Source organism: Carex rostrata, chromosome 11 (genome assembly GCF_964058835.1).
Source record: "Carex rostrata chromosome 11, lpCarRost1.2, whole genome shotgun sequence".
Lineage (NCBI taxonomy): Eukaryota > Viridiplantae > Streptophyta > Magnoliopsida > Poales > Cyperaceae > Carex > Carex rostrata.
The window spans coordinates 5,873,381-5,889,850 of NC_135928.1; the positions used below are offsets into that span (position 1 = coordinate 5,873,381).

General features: G+C 35.0%; 3 protein-coding genes across 7 annotated transcripts; 1 reads left to right on the forward strand and 2 right to left on the reverse strand.

Annotated features, from left to right (window-relative positions):
- The first annotated feature begins 1,436 nt into the window (after positions 1 to 1,436).
- Positions 1,437 to 3,463, forward strand: LOC144561897 (P-loop containing nucleoside triphosphate hydrolases superfamily protein). The gene has a single exon (XM_078311001.1). It carries the CDS (start codon positions 1,656 to 1,658, stop codon positions 3,111 to 3,113), a length of 1,458 nt encoding a protein of 485 aa, XP_078167127.1. The 5' UTR covers positions 1,437 to 1,655; the 3' UTR covers positions 3,114 to 3,463.
- A 4,340-nt stretch (positions 3,464 to 7,803) lies between these two features.
- Positions 7,804 to 10,025, reverse strand: LOC144561566 (zinc finger matrin-type protein). Its single transcript, XM_078310550.1, has 5 exons — positions 9,459 to 10,025; positions 9,296 to 9,375; positions 8,762 to 8,837; positions 8,584 to 8,673; positions 7,804 to 8,307 (listed from the first exon to the last, which is right to left on the reverse strand). The coding sequence occupies exons 1-5, from the start codon at positions 9,765 to 9,767 to the stop codon at positions 8,170 to 8,172; spliced, it is 693 nt and encodes a 230-aa protein (XP_078166676.1). The 5' UTR covers positions 9,768 to 10,025; the 3' UTR covers positions 7,804 to 8,169.
- Positions 10,026 to 10,162: 137 nt separating this feature from the next.
- On the reverse strand, positions 10,163 to 14,590 carry LOC144561565 (putative metal-nicotianamine transporter YSL9). 5 transcript variants are annotated; one of them, XM_078310545.1, is made up of 8 exons: positions 14,393 to 14,590; positions 13,807 to 14,171; positions 12,770 to 12,936; positions 12,505 to 12,602; positions 12,288 to 12,422; positions 11,880 to 12,069; positions 11,678 to 11,792; positions 10,163 to 11,258 (listed from the first exon to the last, which is right to left on the reverse strand). In XM_078310545.1, the coding sequence occupies exons 2-8, from the start codon at positions 14,162 to 14,164 to the stop codon at positions 10,330 to 10,332; spliced, it is 1,992 nt and encodes a 663-aa protein (XP_078166671.1). In that variant the 5' UTR covers positions 14,165 to 14,171; positions 14,393 to 14,590; the 3' UTR covers positions 10,163 to 10,329. The 5 variants fall into 5 exon arrangements, with proteins under 5 accessions (XP_078166671.1, XP_078166672.1, XP_078166674.1 ...); XM_078310546.1 differs by having other exon boundaries at positions 14,398 to 14,549; XM_078310548.1 differs by having other exon boundaries at positions 13,802 to 14,171; positions 14,393 to 14,545.
- Positions 14,591 to 16,470: the final 1,880 nt, after the last annotated feature.

The window sequence follows — 16,470 nt, forward strand, 5'->3', positions numbered from 1 at the left end:
ACAAAGTTTGATATTAGCATAATATTTCTAAAAAGACATTGTAAAAAGAAAGAAAAAAAAAACTAACTTTAAAAAAAAAAAAATCCCCATGTATTTGATGAACATATATGATCTAAACTTTTTCATTGTTTTTTTACACTTGAGAATTAACAAATTGATATTTTTATTTCGGTAAAAAAAAATTCATTGTCGATCATGTCTTAAGATGTATGTGAAACTAAGCATAGAATATTTAGAGAACGAAATTGGGACTATCACGAGGTTTATATAAAAATAACAATGAGAAATAAGCTATTGGATGATGTGATGTTTAGATGTGGATGCTTTTTTAGATGTTGATGTAGTTTGAATGATATTTTAGATGTAGAACGATGGATGTATTTTATGTTTTAATTAATAAAAATTATACTTGACAGCCACTGTCAAGGTTTAAAAAAAAAAAGAAATAAGCTATTGGTATTTTAAGCAGTCAGACAATTCTTGCAAAAATAGAAATAGACTTGCAAATTAAATTGTAAAATTCTAGTTGGCACTTTTAAAATTTCTATTGGCATTTTCAATTTCACTTTTATAGATGAAGTACGATTGCAAATTTTGAAAGATTTCACTAAATGAAAGCTTTCATGTCCGCTTTTACTCTCTCACAACCAATCAAATTCGCTGCCCTGACATTAAAAACAATCGCTAATCAATTATATGGATGTAAGAGTTGTGAAATTAAGTTTGAAACTAATTTCATTTTACTCTTTTACAGCTATTTGAAATTGCTAATCAATTTCATGACTGAAGATGCTATATAAAAATGAATTTTGCTGTGATATTTGTCTTTAGTAAATGGAGAGAATAATGTGCATTGAATGCAATAATTATAATTGAGAACTTAAAGAAAAATTAGTCATTATTCAATTTTACAATTTTGACAAATCAACAATTCAGATTTCTCGACTGCTGTATTATAGAAAACATCATAAAAAAATTTATAGAAGGAAAACCATTTTAAGATTGTCATATAATTAATCACTAACTGTCAAATCTATTGCCCGCGGGCTATTTATGCCAAAAAAAATTTTGCAAAATTTTAAATTTATAAGAGGAAGCTCACGTGTCGGGCACCCATGTGATTAGTCATATAATAAATTACTTTTACTAGGAAAAATTTCTAACTTTGAAGTGGTGGTATTTTTATTAAATAAATAGAAGATGCAGAGAGTACAACTTTTGAGGAAGAAAGCAAGCTATGTGAAATGCAATAATGTCATAACATATGTTTTAAGAGTTAGCACAGTCGCCTCATAATTGATTGTTTTCAAATCTACACCTCAGAGAATCTTTGTATTATATTTATATGCCCCTGGTTTAACAAAAGAAAAGGAGCGAATTTATAAGTTCCAACCCCCACGAAGCCAAATTAAACTACCCCCTCACGCTGCACGCTGCACGCTGCACACACGACCAACTCCAATAGTTTGACCGATTCTCTGCGGTTCGCCTTCCTCCTCCCCTTCTCTCTTGACCAATCACAAAACCGGCCATCCCACGCCACCCCACCGCTCCTCTTCCCCTTCGTATAAATTTTAAAACCGCTTTTCCCAATTAACCTCCTTCCCTCGCCTCTTCACTTTTCTACGCAATTCTACAGAGAATTTCGTATCGCCATGTTAATTCCTCCCCATTGGCCACCGATCCTCGTAACGGCAGCCGTTGGTCTGATACTCCTGCGTCTCATCCTATCTTACAAATCTATCCTCTTTCTTCTGACGCGGTGGTGGCGATGGTTGGATGACAAGGCACAGGTTTACCAGTATTTTGAGATCCCGCGGTACAGTCAGACTAGCGAAGAGGCTGAGAATCCCTTGTACCGCAAGGCGGTTTCTTATGTTGCTTCCCTTCCTTCGTTAGAGGACTCCGACTCTGCGTCCCTCTTTTTCTCTCCAGCCCGTAAGTCTAATGATTTTTCTCTATCCCTCCAGTTGGGTCCTGGTCAGACGGTGCAGGATTCATTCCAAGGAGCCCGGTTGTCATGGAGCAACCCAGGTGGTGGGGGTCCACCTAAACTGGTCCTGCGTGTCAGGCGCCAGGACAGGACACGTGTGCTCCGCCCGTACCTGCAGTACGTTGAGTCAGTCTCCGATGAAGCTGAGGCCAGGAGGCGTGATTTAAAATTATTCACCAATTCGACAAGTGGATTTGATCGGAGTCATGTCTGGAGTTCGGTTGCATTCACCCATCCGGCTTCGATTGACACTCTTGCAATGGATCCGGAGTTGAAGAACCGCATCAGCAACGATCTCGAGTCCTTTCTCAAGGGCCGGAATTATTACCATAATTTAGGTAGAGTATGGCGCCGTAGCTATTTACTGTATGGTGCACCTGGAACTGGTAAATCCTCATTTGCGGCTGCTATGGCACGGTTTTTGGGGTACGACGTCTATGACGTGGATTTGACGCGCGTAGGCGGAAGTGATCTCCAAACTCTCCTCGCAAGAACCACCCCAAAATCTCTAATTCTCATAGAAGACCTCGACCGCCATTTGGCCGAGGGCACGGTGCATCTCTCTGAGATTTTGAATTTCATGGATGGGATATTTTCGTGTTGCGGTGAAGAACGGGTAATGGTTTTTACCATGAGCAGTGATGACAAGGAAGGAGGCATTGACCCAGCCGTGCTTCGACCGGGTCGGCTTGATGTACATATTCATTTTCCCATGTGTGATTTTGCAGCTTTTAAAACCCTAGCTGGGAGCTATCTTGGGATAAAGGATCACAAGTTGTACCCGCAAGTCGAAGAGGAATTTCAGAATGGGGCTCAGCTCAGCCCGGCAGAGGTGGGAGAGATTATGATCACCAACCGTGGATCCCCAAATCGGGCAATTAAGACAGTGATTGGTGCTCTCCAGCACACTGCACGAAGTGGGTCAGTGACGCGGCGGGGGGAAGATAACCGGGTCGGAGAGGAAGCCGGTGGTTTGCATTTTGGAAAGGATTCCACCATTAAAGAATTTAAGAAATTATATGGTTTAATTAAGGTAAAGAGTAGGAGGGAAGGAACCCTGATATCGGAGGGGATGCCGACTACGCCGGGTGATCCCTATAGAATTGCAAAGGAGGGGTGATCAAAGGGAGAGGAACTAAGAAAGAAATAGGTGATTAAATAAATCAAGTGAAAGAGATATATTGGTCCTTTTAAAGAAGGTGCAATTGAGTTACTGGTGTTTCTTTCTTTCTTTCTTTCTTTTTTTGGGTTTTCTTTAATGGGAATTGGAGTTAAAAGTAGTTTTATTTTTATTTTTCCTTTTTGATTAGCTCGTTTTGGAATATTTCTTTGTTGTTCATAGGGGGGATTTAGTAGTAGAATTAAACGGTTAAAGATGACTAGAATGAAAAGAACAACTTACATGGCTGGTCAAACTGTATATTTGCAAGACATGCTGATTTGAAATTAAAGGGATTATGTTCCCTGTTCTGTTTTCTTCTTTCTCTTTTTCTCATCTTTTCTGTACTGATTCTACGGGGCTTGGGGTAAAGAACGAGTGCCAATTTTTTTAAACTTCTCTTTAAAGAAAGTATCTCCCCCGATTCCATGTTTGTTTGGGAATCTAAAACGGGACCCCTTGTACTCTCTCCTTCGTGTATTGCACAGGTGCCTTGTGCTCTACGAATCATGCCTACAAAGGCTAGAACTGTTTAGTGTATTAGGAGAAGCATAGGATAGTAGTCCAAAATCTCTGATTTTCTCCTTTAATGAAAAAGGAAATATTTTGATAGTAGTCCAAAATCGTCTGGTTCAGAAAGTAGCGGGTCGCTGTTGAATCATTTCTCTAGTACATCTCAATATTGTACGAAGGTAGCAATGAATGATTGCTAGTTTCTAAACCAGGAAGTGTTGCCTAATTTTTATTTTAATAATATTTTAGATTGACAACTCATTGTCATAAAAATAAAATAGTGAGTCTATGGTACTGTGCATATTACGATTTGGTACCGTGCTATAGCTCTATATTTGAGTTTTCAAATTCTAACAGTCGATCTGAACCGTTCATCCTGTTCTCCATATTAATATGTGTTTGGAGACCAAATTTTACATTTTTTGAAATTTTTTTACTATTTTTTTAGATTTATTAAAAATCACTGTTTTTGGATGGTCCATAATTTTCAGATCAAGTGATTTTCTAAATATCTAAAAAAATAGTAAAAAAATTTCAAAAAATGTAAAATTTGGTCTCCAAACACATATTAATATGGAGAACAGGATGAACGGTTCAGATCGACTGTTAGAATTTGAAAACTCAAATATAGAGCCATAGTACGGTACCAAATCGTAATATGCACAGTACCACAGACTCACTCAAAATAAAATGTGTAAATCTAGCTGTAAACCAGCAAAAGTGTTTCCTGGTGGTCCCACGACCACCTTTTGCGGCCCAATAGAAATCCTGCTACTGAGTTGGTTACAGTTTGCACCTCCTTTCAATTTACAATTTATGAGCCTCAGCTGAGGTTTCACTTTCCTTTAAACAACTTGTATCTTCTTTCTTTCGGATGAAAATCATTTTTCTTCCAGAAACCGAGCGAGATATATGTGATACCGACTTGGCGTATGAAAGAAACGGGGGTCTGATTATTATTTATTAGTATTAGGCCCCATCTATCTAAGTCCCACTATTTTGGCCGGTGGGATTTCTTGTATACCCCTCAGAAACATAGAAATTACATGTTTTTCTTCTAAAATTCATAATATCGTATTTACTCTTTTAAATTTCAAAAACTCACAAATTTATCCGACATTTTTAAAATTACCCAATTAACTAAATCTTTTAATAATAATAACTAGGTTTAAGCCAAATTAATAAAAATGCCCAAACCGTGAAAAATTTCCACGGCTTGGAATTTTAATTCCAAACCTTTTTTTTTTGCAAAACAGAATTTTTTTATTTTTTGTATTAAAATATTAGAAATGTTAAATATATTTCTTTAAAAATAGATGGAATACAATATAATTTGATTTATTAGAAAGACTGTAACAAATAACCCGATCAACATTTTTCAGACCGGATTTTTCGCGGCTGTAAGAAAAATTAATATATTTCTTTGTGTTATTGGAAAAAAAATAAAAATGCTGGAGTTCTGAGTTATTGATCCCGGTTCAAAAGTCACTTCTAGATAATACAAAAAATATTGTGATCCTTCTAGTACATTTAATTTTAAAAAGTTGTATCTAATTTGATAATTCTTTTTGAATAACAATCATTAAATAATTTAAAGTTTTTGTATTTTTTCAAAAATAGATACAACTTTTTAGATATTAAATGTACTAGAAGGATCACAATATTTTATGTATTACCTCGAAGTGACTTTTGAACCGGGATCAATAACTCAGAACCCCAGCATTTTTATTTTTTTCCAATAACACATAAAGAAATATATTAATTTTTCTTACAGCCGCGAAAAATTCGGCCTGAAAAATGTTGATCGGGTTATTTGTTACAGTCTTTCTAATAAATCAAATTATATTGTATTTCATCTATTTTTAAAGAAATATATTAAACATTTCTAATATTTTAATACAAAAAATAAAAAAAAATTCTGTTGTGCAAAAAAAAAAAAGGTTTGGAATTAAAATTCAAGCCGTGGAAATTTTCCACGGTTTGGGCATTTTTATTAATTTGGCTTAAACCTAGTTATTATTATTAAAAGATTTAGTTAATTGGGTAATTTTAAAAATGTCGGCAAATTTATCCATCTCAATGTATCTTCAATTAAAACTTATTTTAAATTTAAGAAGTATCTATTTTACTTTTCATTAAATAAAATAAAAACTAGTAGCCTGTTTCAAAAACATACCAGTCTTCTAATTATTGGACGGTTTTTGAGGACATGGACCATTTCTCTATTTCTGAGTGACATTTACATATATGCTTAGAAGTAGAAAAATGAACTATTTGTCCTTGAAAACCGACCAATTAGAATGTCGGTATTTTCTGAAACATGCCTACTAATATTTTTAATAATGGGTAATACATATAGTTTATGAGTTTAAAATAAGTTTTAATAAAAAAAGTTAATAAAATGAGTAAATTTGTGAGTTTTTGAGTTTAAAAGTACAAATATGATATTATGGATTTTAGAGAAAATACAATTTTCAAGTTTTTTAGGTGTATACCTGGAAATCCCACTAAAATTGTTGTAGTACGATCAAAAGGACAAAAAAAATGGAAAGTTATAAAGACGGGGAAATTATTGATATATGTTATATACTGTCATTGTCTTAATCAATTGCACTTGTGACAGGAAGACACATCATAGGTTTGGTCACGTCAATTTTACTTCTGGCAGGCTCATAAATTCTGACAGTAAATTATTGATGCGTTGGTGGGGTTGGAGATGAACCGCATCACTCAATAACTGTTCCGAAAAGGTGGTACAAAATTATAGCTCTTGTTTTAATATAGATAAATAGTTAGATAGATAGATGGATAGATGGATATCCATTGGATATGATTTACCAGACACGGCGTTTGACTGGGACCTTTTAGCCAACCTCAGTAACTTAATCCTTAATCAATCTTTTCATAAGTCATTCTTTTAAGCTAAACAGATTGAATCCTGTTCGGAACCTCTCTAGAAGCTTTGATTCGAATCCCACTAATGCATCTTTTTCTCATGTTGGAACGGTGTGTAATGTCAATCCAGATAGTGGTTTAAATACGATACGTGAAATTGACATGGATTCTTTTCTCTGATTTAGATCTAGATTAGATTAGATCAGATCAAAGGCCTTTATACTGGACAATTTCCAATTTGCGTCCTTTTTCTGAAAGGCAAAGACAAAGAAACAGCTTTATTATCGACACACACATGACACATGGGATATTAGTGTAATTCGCACTTATGATGATAGCAAATTTTATAAAAAAAAAATTCATAATCACATAAAATTGAAAAAAAAAAAACTGATTGTATAATTTAGAAATTATATCACTAGCTAACTGTATTTTCTTATTTTCAATTAAAATTTCCAAAAAAAATTATATTTAGTTCATAAAATTTGAAACTTTACTATTACGGTTAATGTCGACATATATTATAGCATACACATCGGCATATTAATTGTATGCTACACGGTTATCACTGTTTACATATTAAAACATTTCCCCACTTAGATTTACTAAATCCTTTTTCATCTAAATATAATCATCGGGAAATCTGATCCTGTAGTTGACTGGTAGCTTTCTAGGTGTCAACAATTCCTCGTCTCTACAAAGAAAACATGCTATCCTATAATTACTGGTTAAAAGAAGGAAATTTCCAATTGTATTCAACACTTTCTGCAGCTGAGCAATCAATCAACTGATAGACATATTAAAATATCTTTTCATTGCGATTGCCAGCTCGTAATAAAACAAACAAGAAAAATGATTGATGAGTCCTGGCAGTTGAGCTGAATTGCTTAAAAAAAGAACGCTCTTAAAAGCAGAAACCAATTTAAAGTTGAAGGTATGTTTGCTTAAAAGACGCATCAGTAAACAAAAAAGGTTCAAAAAGAATAAGTAAACAAGTATTGAGAAAAAAAAAAAAAAAACTATGGCAGCAAGGCAGGCTTTATAAACCAAATAGGGTATTCAAAACTCGTACATTAACAAGCAAACAAATAACCACCTAGCAAAGTGAGATAAAAGTAGCAAGGTTTACAGGCCAGAAAAATACTTTCTTGGACCTAACAATATTTTACCAGTACCAGTGAGCAATGCCATTCATTTGAAACATGTCCACAACTATCTTTTTACAAAAGAACTCCAGTGTTGCAAATAGGATTATTCTTGTCAGAAGATTGGCATATCACTGTAACATATTGGAGCATTATATACCGATTATGACTTGAGAGAGTATCAAATTACAGACAGCAAGCACCAAATTTGGTCACATTTACGACAGCACAAACCCCACTAGCACTATCCGACTTCATTAGTGCTGTGCTGATATTATCCTATACTAATTAAAAGAGATATTACAGATATATTAACCAATCTCATCTACAAACTTATTGAAGATATTCATTCCTCAAATGAAAACCTAACATACATATAAGACTACATTCCACCCAAATATTCTAAGTAAACAAAAATTTCAATAATAAAAAATAAGAAGCAGATCTACCGGTTCTCAAAAATCCTAATTTAATTTGTCATCATCAACAGTTTCATCTAGCCGTGGCATCTCATCTCTTGGATTAAGGTTGACTCCCCAATCACGGAGCTTCTCTCTTGACTCATTTGATGAAGGTAATTTTCTATTTTTTTTCCCATGCCCCTGAAAATAAGGTGTTAAATTATAAGTGCAGACTTTGTGGGTCCAATCAAATTGAAGCAGAATTCAGCTAAACCAAGCACGGGTGGGCATTGTAGCACCACAGAACATTACCCCTTTATCATATTTCAAACAGGTATGCTACTTCCATAACTCATTTTTTAAAACAAATTTTCCTTTAAGTAGCAGCCCAAACTGGTTTGAGTTGCCCAAAACCCCAATTAGATAAATATAGCATAAATTATTCGTGCTATAGGTTAGGAAAAGAAAAATGTGTACCTTCATGGAGGCCCGTCGACTTTTGGTGTTGCTCTTCATCAATGGAAATTCGAAACCCTCGAAATCACCATTTTTAATGCTGGTTTCCAACTGCATAGATGAATTTACATGTGATTTATATAATAGGAAAGTGCATTCCTATAGACCAAAACATTTAAAGAGTTATCTTGTAGCAAACCTGTACATGTAGAATGCAAATCAGAATACTGGCAATAGGCAACCAGCTCTCTTCTGGCGAGAGGGACAAATTTGTCCTAAAAAATTAAACACCACCCTTGTTTTTTAAAGAAAAGGAAGATAAGTTCTTAACAATTTCAATAGATTTTAAAATGTTTTAAACAGACATTTTTAACTTGTTAGTTTACATCATTTCTACTGCTTAATTCTTCTTCCTTTGAAAACCCCTTTTGCAAACATCATTGATATAATTTTGCTTCTGGCTGAGCTTACATCAAATGTCAATATCGAGATGAAAAGAGCAAGCTCCTCGACAATGGCTAAATCTGTTCTTGTCTAATTTGTATGGTTGGGTTGCCAGACAAAGATATGTAACAGTACACTCCAAGAGAGAAATGTACAACTGAAGTGTGAGGAGCACCCCACTCTCAAAAACAGCCAAAATTACACAAACCACAGATTCATGAACTTCAATTCCTCACCACACACTGAATTTCGCCAAATCCAACACAAAATTTCTCAATAAAATAAGTACCTCAAGTATGGAGCCAAGTACACCAGAGAATACACAAGATATCTTTGTTTCCCAGTATCCATCCAAGCAAAAACCCATCCCTACACTAAAACTACATCAGAAATATAATCTCAGATCTAAATTTTACTAAAAGAGAAATAAAATCTCATTCAACAAACCTCACCAGCCAATTGAAGTAAGGGATGACGCTGATAATCGCCATGACAGCCAGCCTCGAATCAGTCGAATCCATGGCCCCATCACCGTCGTCCCCCTCATCGTGGGCCCCACCAGGTTTGTTCGGAAGTAGAACTGAGCTTAGCACGCTCGCGCCTAAGGCGAGAGCGAAAGGTGCGTCGTGAATTAGTTCAGCTTTGCACAAAATCTTCCTTCTTCGAGCGATATTACGCGCTTTACTTGAGAGACGGAGAGAAGGAGCAATGGAAGGTCGCAGTTGTAACGGTACAGAGTTGGCTGGAACGGAGAGGATCATGGCGTCGAAGCACGGAGAACAATAGAGAAGAGAGGCTACTGGGTCAATACTTCGCGCGGCGGCGCGTTCTGTGTCGATACTCTGAATCTCTGTTTAGTGGGCCTTTTCAGGCCTTAAACCTCTGAAGTCTGAAGTTGCTATTTTAATTTTATTTTGATACTTTAATCCATTACGCAAATACATGACACTTACAAAATTAATTATTTGTAACTCATCTGAAAACTATATTACGGATGCTCAGCGTTTTTTATTTTATTTTTTCTATTGAAAATCAATATGGAAATGAATCTGTGTTTTTTATGGCCATGACCTTATCAATAGGCAATTTTGATGATAAAAAAAAAATAAAATTTAATAAACTTTTCAGTTGATGGCTATGGTCAACTGCTGCATAATTATTTTTCCCATTGCGCTATCAGTTAATACTCTAATGGTACAAAATGAATCACTACATGTTCAAACTCTAGTATAATACACCCAATTTTCAAATTACATAACCAAACGCATTCATCATAAATTCCATGACAAACCATCCTGGAACCTCAAAAGGCTCATTGCAAAATCATGATTTGTCAAACTTCATGCATATCGGCGGTTTTACTTTAGCCAAGGCGAGCAAGGCCGAAGGTAAGATCCAAAGTCCATCGCCACATAACAAACCAGACGCAACCGCCGGCACCATTAGTTTTGCCTTGGCACTATTAAGCTTATTCCAAATGAAAACAATCACACTCCCCACACACATGTCAATTGCAAAGTTTGCACCGGCTATGAGCGGCACTGCCATGGCCACAGGAAGTGGCATCCACCGCCCATACCTGGCCGGTAAAAAGTCTCTCAACACATTCACCCCGATTGCAAAACCAAAGAAACCGCAACAAAGACTCAAGCAGTTTTTTGGCAAAGCCGAGAACCCTTCCACTCCCAAGATCGCCATGTTACGATATACCAATGCATACGGTGCCTTCCATACACCATTGGGGTTGCCTATGTCGAAGGCCTTGTAGAAAAGGAAAAACGAGAGAGGGGCGATTACACAACCCATGGCCGTTCCCACTGCTTGGCTAACAATCATAGATCTTGGGGATGTTAGCGTGAGATAACCAGTTCTAAAGTCATGCATTAAATCTGCCGAGATGTAAACGAGAGATTTTACCAAACCGCAAGTTACAAGGCCAGCGACCACACCAGAGTCTTTGCCTGACCAGGCTGCAAAAATGAACAGGGCTACTTTGCCGTAGTTGTATGCCATGTTTATATCGGTTAGGCCCGCGCCATATGCATTGGAAAAGCCTAACACTGGTGCGAGGATGTATGCTATGACGACATAGTACCATTTTATTGGAGGGAACATCAAAGGTATGACTATAATGGCTATGATGGTGAACCCTATGTAGCCTACATAAGCTACCCATAGTGGGACGGTCTCCTTCACGAAATATTCATCATGCTTTTCATCACCTTGAACGAGGTGATTACCTTCATCTGCCACTGTAACAAAATTCAATAACTTTTAAATGCAATATGCTCAAGAGAATTTTGCTAATGTTACTTATTTTGTGTATGTTGTGTATGGCTCATAGGTCCTGATTTTGCACCAGCACAGTAAAACACAGAGTGGTGCTTTTCTTATAACAGAACAAAGTTCCCTAATTTTTTTAAGGTCTTTTCTAATATCTTATTATATGTGGTCAAGACTGAAATAAAATACCATGTTACTCCTTTTCCCCCTAATTGATTTTTGTTGGGGATCATTTATGATTTCCAATTTTGTTTGGTTGAACAGCCTTTAGTAGTGCTGCACTGTACAGGAACAGATAAGCATTCTACCAGTGGCATTTGGTGCAAAGGACTTTTACAAAAGAAATGTCAAAAATAAGAAAATATTTAATGCAAACAAATTATTTTACCTCTCCCAATTTTCTTTGGTTTTGATTTATTGTACAAGCTTTTGGAAGTAAAGATGAGTATCTTTGTAAAATTGTAGAGGCCATCCCCAAGAATTAGAGCAATGGTAAGGAAGGCCTGATATAAGAGAAACAAAAGTAAGTAACTTTAAAGCTAATATGTACTAATATCACAACCAGACAAGAACATTTTTTCAAAATGGACCTTATAGCCTGCCATGCTTCGCATACTACTTTGTGAAAGGTTCGCTGGGTACCAATCTCCTTTTAAATTAGCAAGTAATGGCCATGTTATGCCCCATGAAATAATTGCACCCAAAAGGAGAGAGAGATTCACTAGATGTGACACAATCATCCCTGCTCCCACATAGGTGAGACTAAAATCAAAGAAAAATCTGCAATACGAAGATGAAATCAGCATTAAAACTTGTAAATACTAAACATCATAGCAATTGTCATGCCATGCTAGTACAGGCCTGACTAATACAGTAAAGTATAAGAACAGATGGCTTCTTATTGACATTTTGGTTGCTACTGAACTGGTACAGTACTGACATCTGGAATTGCAATACATGAAAAGAGAGAGTGTTTAAGAGAATAGTAGAGGCATTACGTTTGTTTCCTAGCTTGTAACCCAAAAGTAGGGAACTGAGCAAATCCACACATGTCGCCATTCGTGAAAAACCACTGGAAGAAACTCCAAATAAAACTGATTCCAAAATATCTCAAAAATCCACGGACCTGCTTTCTTTTGCAATAACATTTTCAATTCAATCATCAGCTAATTTTATATTATTTTTCAAGATTTAAGTATAAGTTGGAGTCCATACTTCGCTTCAATATCTCCTTGAGGGGTGTGAAAATTATTTATGAGTATAGCAGTAGCGGTTCCACTTGGATAGGGTAATTTGTAATCAAGTATCATGATCTGCAAGAAAAAAAAAAGGAAGAGAAACAAGAAAAGAAACATATGCAAGATGAAAGATGAAAATTATTTATGAGTATATAAACATATGCAATGTGAAAATTATTTATGAGTATATAAACAAATGCAATATGAAAGATTTCAGAATTACATGAGCTTGCAAAAATTACCTTCCTGAGAGGAATCAGAGAGAATAGCCCAACAAAGGAAATAGAAAACAAAAATCCAGTAAACCAGGCCACAGTGGGATTTTTGTAGCCTACATTTCCTGGTATATCCACCCCTATCTGCTCATATGTCTTTCTATTTAGACCAAGCATGTAGGACCCAAAACCGCCTGGTGATTTATACAAACAATAAGAAGGAAAGGAACAATAATTTGAAATCAATCAGATTCAATATAAAGTGTTAATTTTATTTCTTAGAAAACAAATTACACAAATGGTCCTTAAAATTTATACATATCATTTAGTCCTCAAAGATTCCAATCCATACCAAATTGGTCCTACCTTTATCAACCATTTAAAAAAACATATTTTCATTCCTCTCAGCATTATTTTAGCATTGCAAATATAAATGCAGTCGAACAAGTAAATGATGCTGACATTAATATCATTATCTACAGAATCATATGGCAATAAGTACTAGCATCAACGTTTCTATCAACATAAATATAATAAAATTATTATTTACATGCATCTCACCATGGATATCATCATGACATGGATGCTTACACAGATTTTATCAAGCTTCTTGTCCAGTAATAACAAGAGTAGGACCAATCTAGTACAAATTGAAATTTTAAATGACTATTGTGTAATTTGTGCACTTTAGTATATGCAAAACTGGTACTCCTGTGTATTGAACTATGGATAGCTCTAAAATTACCATGTTGTATATATTCTCATTACCACTTTTTATGGACTAATGTTAACTCTTCATGGCAAAGAACACCAACATGAAGATTGTAAAAAGTAATTTAGTCAGACTTATGCTTAATTTATTGGGGTTCAGTGCTTTGTTTACACCAACACACCAGGATGAATCCAATTGACCTGGTTCCATTTCGCGAGTATCACTTTTGTTTTGTTAGTACCTCATACCAACCAGGGTAATATATTGAATCAAATCAACTGGCACCATATTATCATTGATGCACACACATATACACAAGAGACCCCCAAAGAGTAAACAATTACAACCTTACCAGACACAGAGAGGCTATAGCAAGCCACTGCACAGGTCTGCACAACCGTATTCTCCTGTTTCGTAAAAGGCGTTGTCTTCCATCCTAGCTGACTGAGAATCTTAGTCCAGGCCTTGAGAAAAAAGAAAGAGAGAAGCGCGGCCGAGACATTCAAAGTGGGTGAGAGACCAGTCGTCAGATTCAATTTCATGATTATGATACTATACATTGTACCGATAACAAAACTCGCCACCAGGCCTCGAAAGGTTAATTGCTCTGTCCAGTGCGGTATTGACTGCTCAGTTTTGTTGTACTTCGATTCGGTGTGCTCCATGGATTCCAGCTTCTCTATCTCTTCAGCCTCTTTTAGCCCCTCCATTTTGTTCCTAAGAGATGCTTGGAGAATTGCAATTATAATATCTTTCTGGATTATAGAGAATTTGAGTCAAGGGACATTGTACTTCCCGTTGTTTCATAGAGGCATTATGGCAAACACAACACCTGCAATCCCTTTAGTTATTGCTAAAAATACATGCTTGTGCAGGAAGTGTAGCAAAAAATAATCAATGAACAATTGAAGATAATTGAAAGCGAAGAAAAGGCTCACCTCACCTGGATTAGTAGTTAGCTAGCAAATCATGTGGGGAACAAAAACCGAGGATAATAACCAGCCAGCTAAGAGCAACTGCGTTTATATATATATAGAAGCTATCAAAATGGAAGCATCTATTTGCTAATATTATAGATGATAGACTCTATTTTCATATTGTTTTTTTCTGGGTAGCATGGTCTCGTTTGGAGCCATGACTTACAGTAGCGTGCTCCAGCCCACATACAGTAAATAACAGATATTTTAATTCTGGGAAATTTTATAGGAAGCCAACATTGCAGAGTCAGTATAATTTCAGTCTATATATTATTAATTTCAATACTTATCAAATTAATTTTAAATGACAAATTCAAATTATTTATATGTTCTACTTCATTACATATAACATTTATAATTTTTCAAATTTATTTAGTATCAAGTTAGGCAATCAAATTTGAGAGGTTTTAAGTTAATTTAATGCATTAATTTTTTAATATTTTTGACCACTTAATTTGGTACTCAAATAATTCAAAAAAATATAAATATTATATATAGATGCATCACTTATACAGTAAATTAGTTTGAACAGTTTGGATTCGTCGTTTGAAGTATATTCAATAAATTTTAAAATTAGTGTCATATGATACCACTGTCATACTAGTCGGACTCCTTAGTATAATTATATTATTAGTTTGGTCCGCTCTCTAATTATACGGATTTTATGTACGAATTTTGTATACTTTTTGTCCAATTTTAATGATGAAAAATCAAAATTTCTGTTTTTCTTATTATCATAGCTTATCATCATCATTATTATTCTCATTTATTTTTTGTGAAGGAAGACTCTTCTAATTTTGCTTTGATGGAGATTTTTCCCAAAATCTAGCGTACAAGTCTCATGAGTGGTAAATTTGTCAAGATGCTTGTGAGGTTCTTCTTTGCCGCATGCTTCATGCTTGTCCCATTATGTGAAAACCAATGTAGTCGAGTCAAGATTCTCTTCTTTGAATTGTGACAAGCGCTAATGTCACTAACAAAAAGTCTCACGCTTCAATGTGTTGAATATTTTTCTGTATTGCGAAATCTTTGTACATTGGTTAAGCCCCCATAAAATTTGTTCTACTAACCGTTGTTAGAGGCGCATTTGACAAGTTGTGCAAGTTGGAAATAAGTAATCCAATTTTTCGTTAGAAATAATTCTCAATGTCTCCTACCTATTTTATTTGTAAGAATGTCAACCCAACTTTTTTTAGTACGTAGCCAACTCATAAGCACCGATATTTAATATATTTACTAATTGATCAGTATTTACAAACATTGAACTTGCAAGCAATAATACAAGATAACATTAAATACAGCCAATTGTCGACAAACTATAAGTTTATATTTTGCACATAAGACAAACAGGTTTATATTTTTTTAAGCGTTTTATATCAGATAGAATGCACATGGTTTGTAATTGACAAGTCAACTACAGAGGTTGAGTACTGACAAGTATTAATAATCTCAACTCGTTCGACAAATTATCTGTAAAAAAAAGGATGAATTATCTATCAAAAAAATATCCATTAACATACTTAAAAATTGTGAACTATCCTACGACTTGAAATTAATTTAAAAGAAAAATAAATATGTAAGAAAATAACAATCGAATTTCAATATATAAGAAGGATGGATCTTAAAACTCCGTTCCAATTGATTGTATCTGACATATATAATAATAAAAAGAAAAAAAAAATCAAAAGCAAAAAACGGTATTACGTCTCAAAATTGAGGACGGATAGCATTTCACTATCTCAATTTTATTTGTCTCATAGTAGTTTATGGAAGAGAAGTAATAGCTTTTAGGTGAGGATAGATCCCCTATCATAGATGAAAATCTGTAATAGTTTGTAACTTGCTACTGGTTTTAATATTAAATCGCTGATGTCTGCAGTCTTTTCCTTAAAAAAACAAAACCCAATTTTTAGTATATACAAAAGTAATATTAAGTTTTATACAAACTACAAAGCCATCGGTACGTAGGGGCGGGAAAAAAAAGCTCGTGGCTTGATCATGATTCACACTTGACTCGTTCGTTATTGGATTGAGCTGTT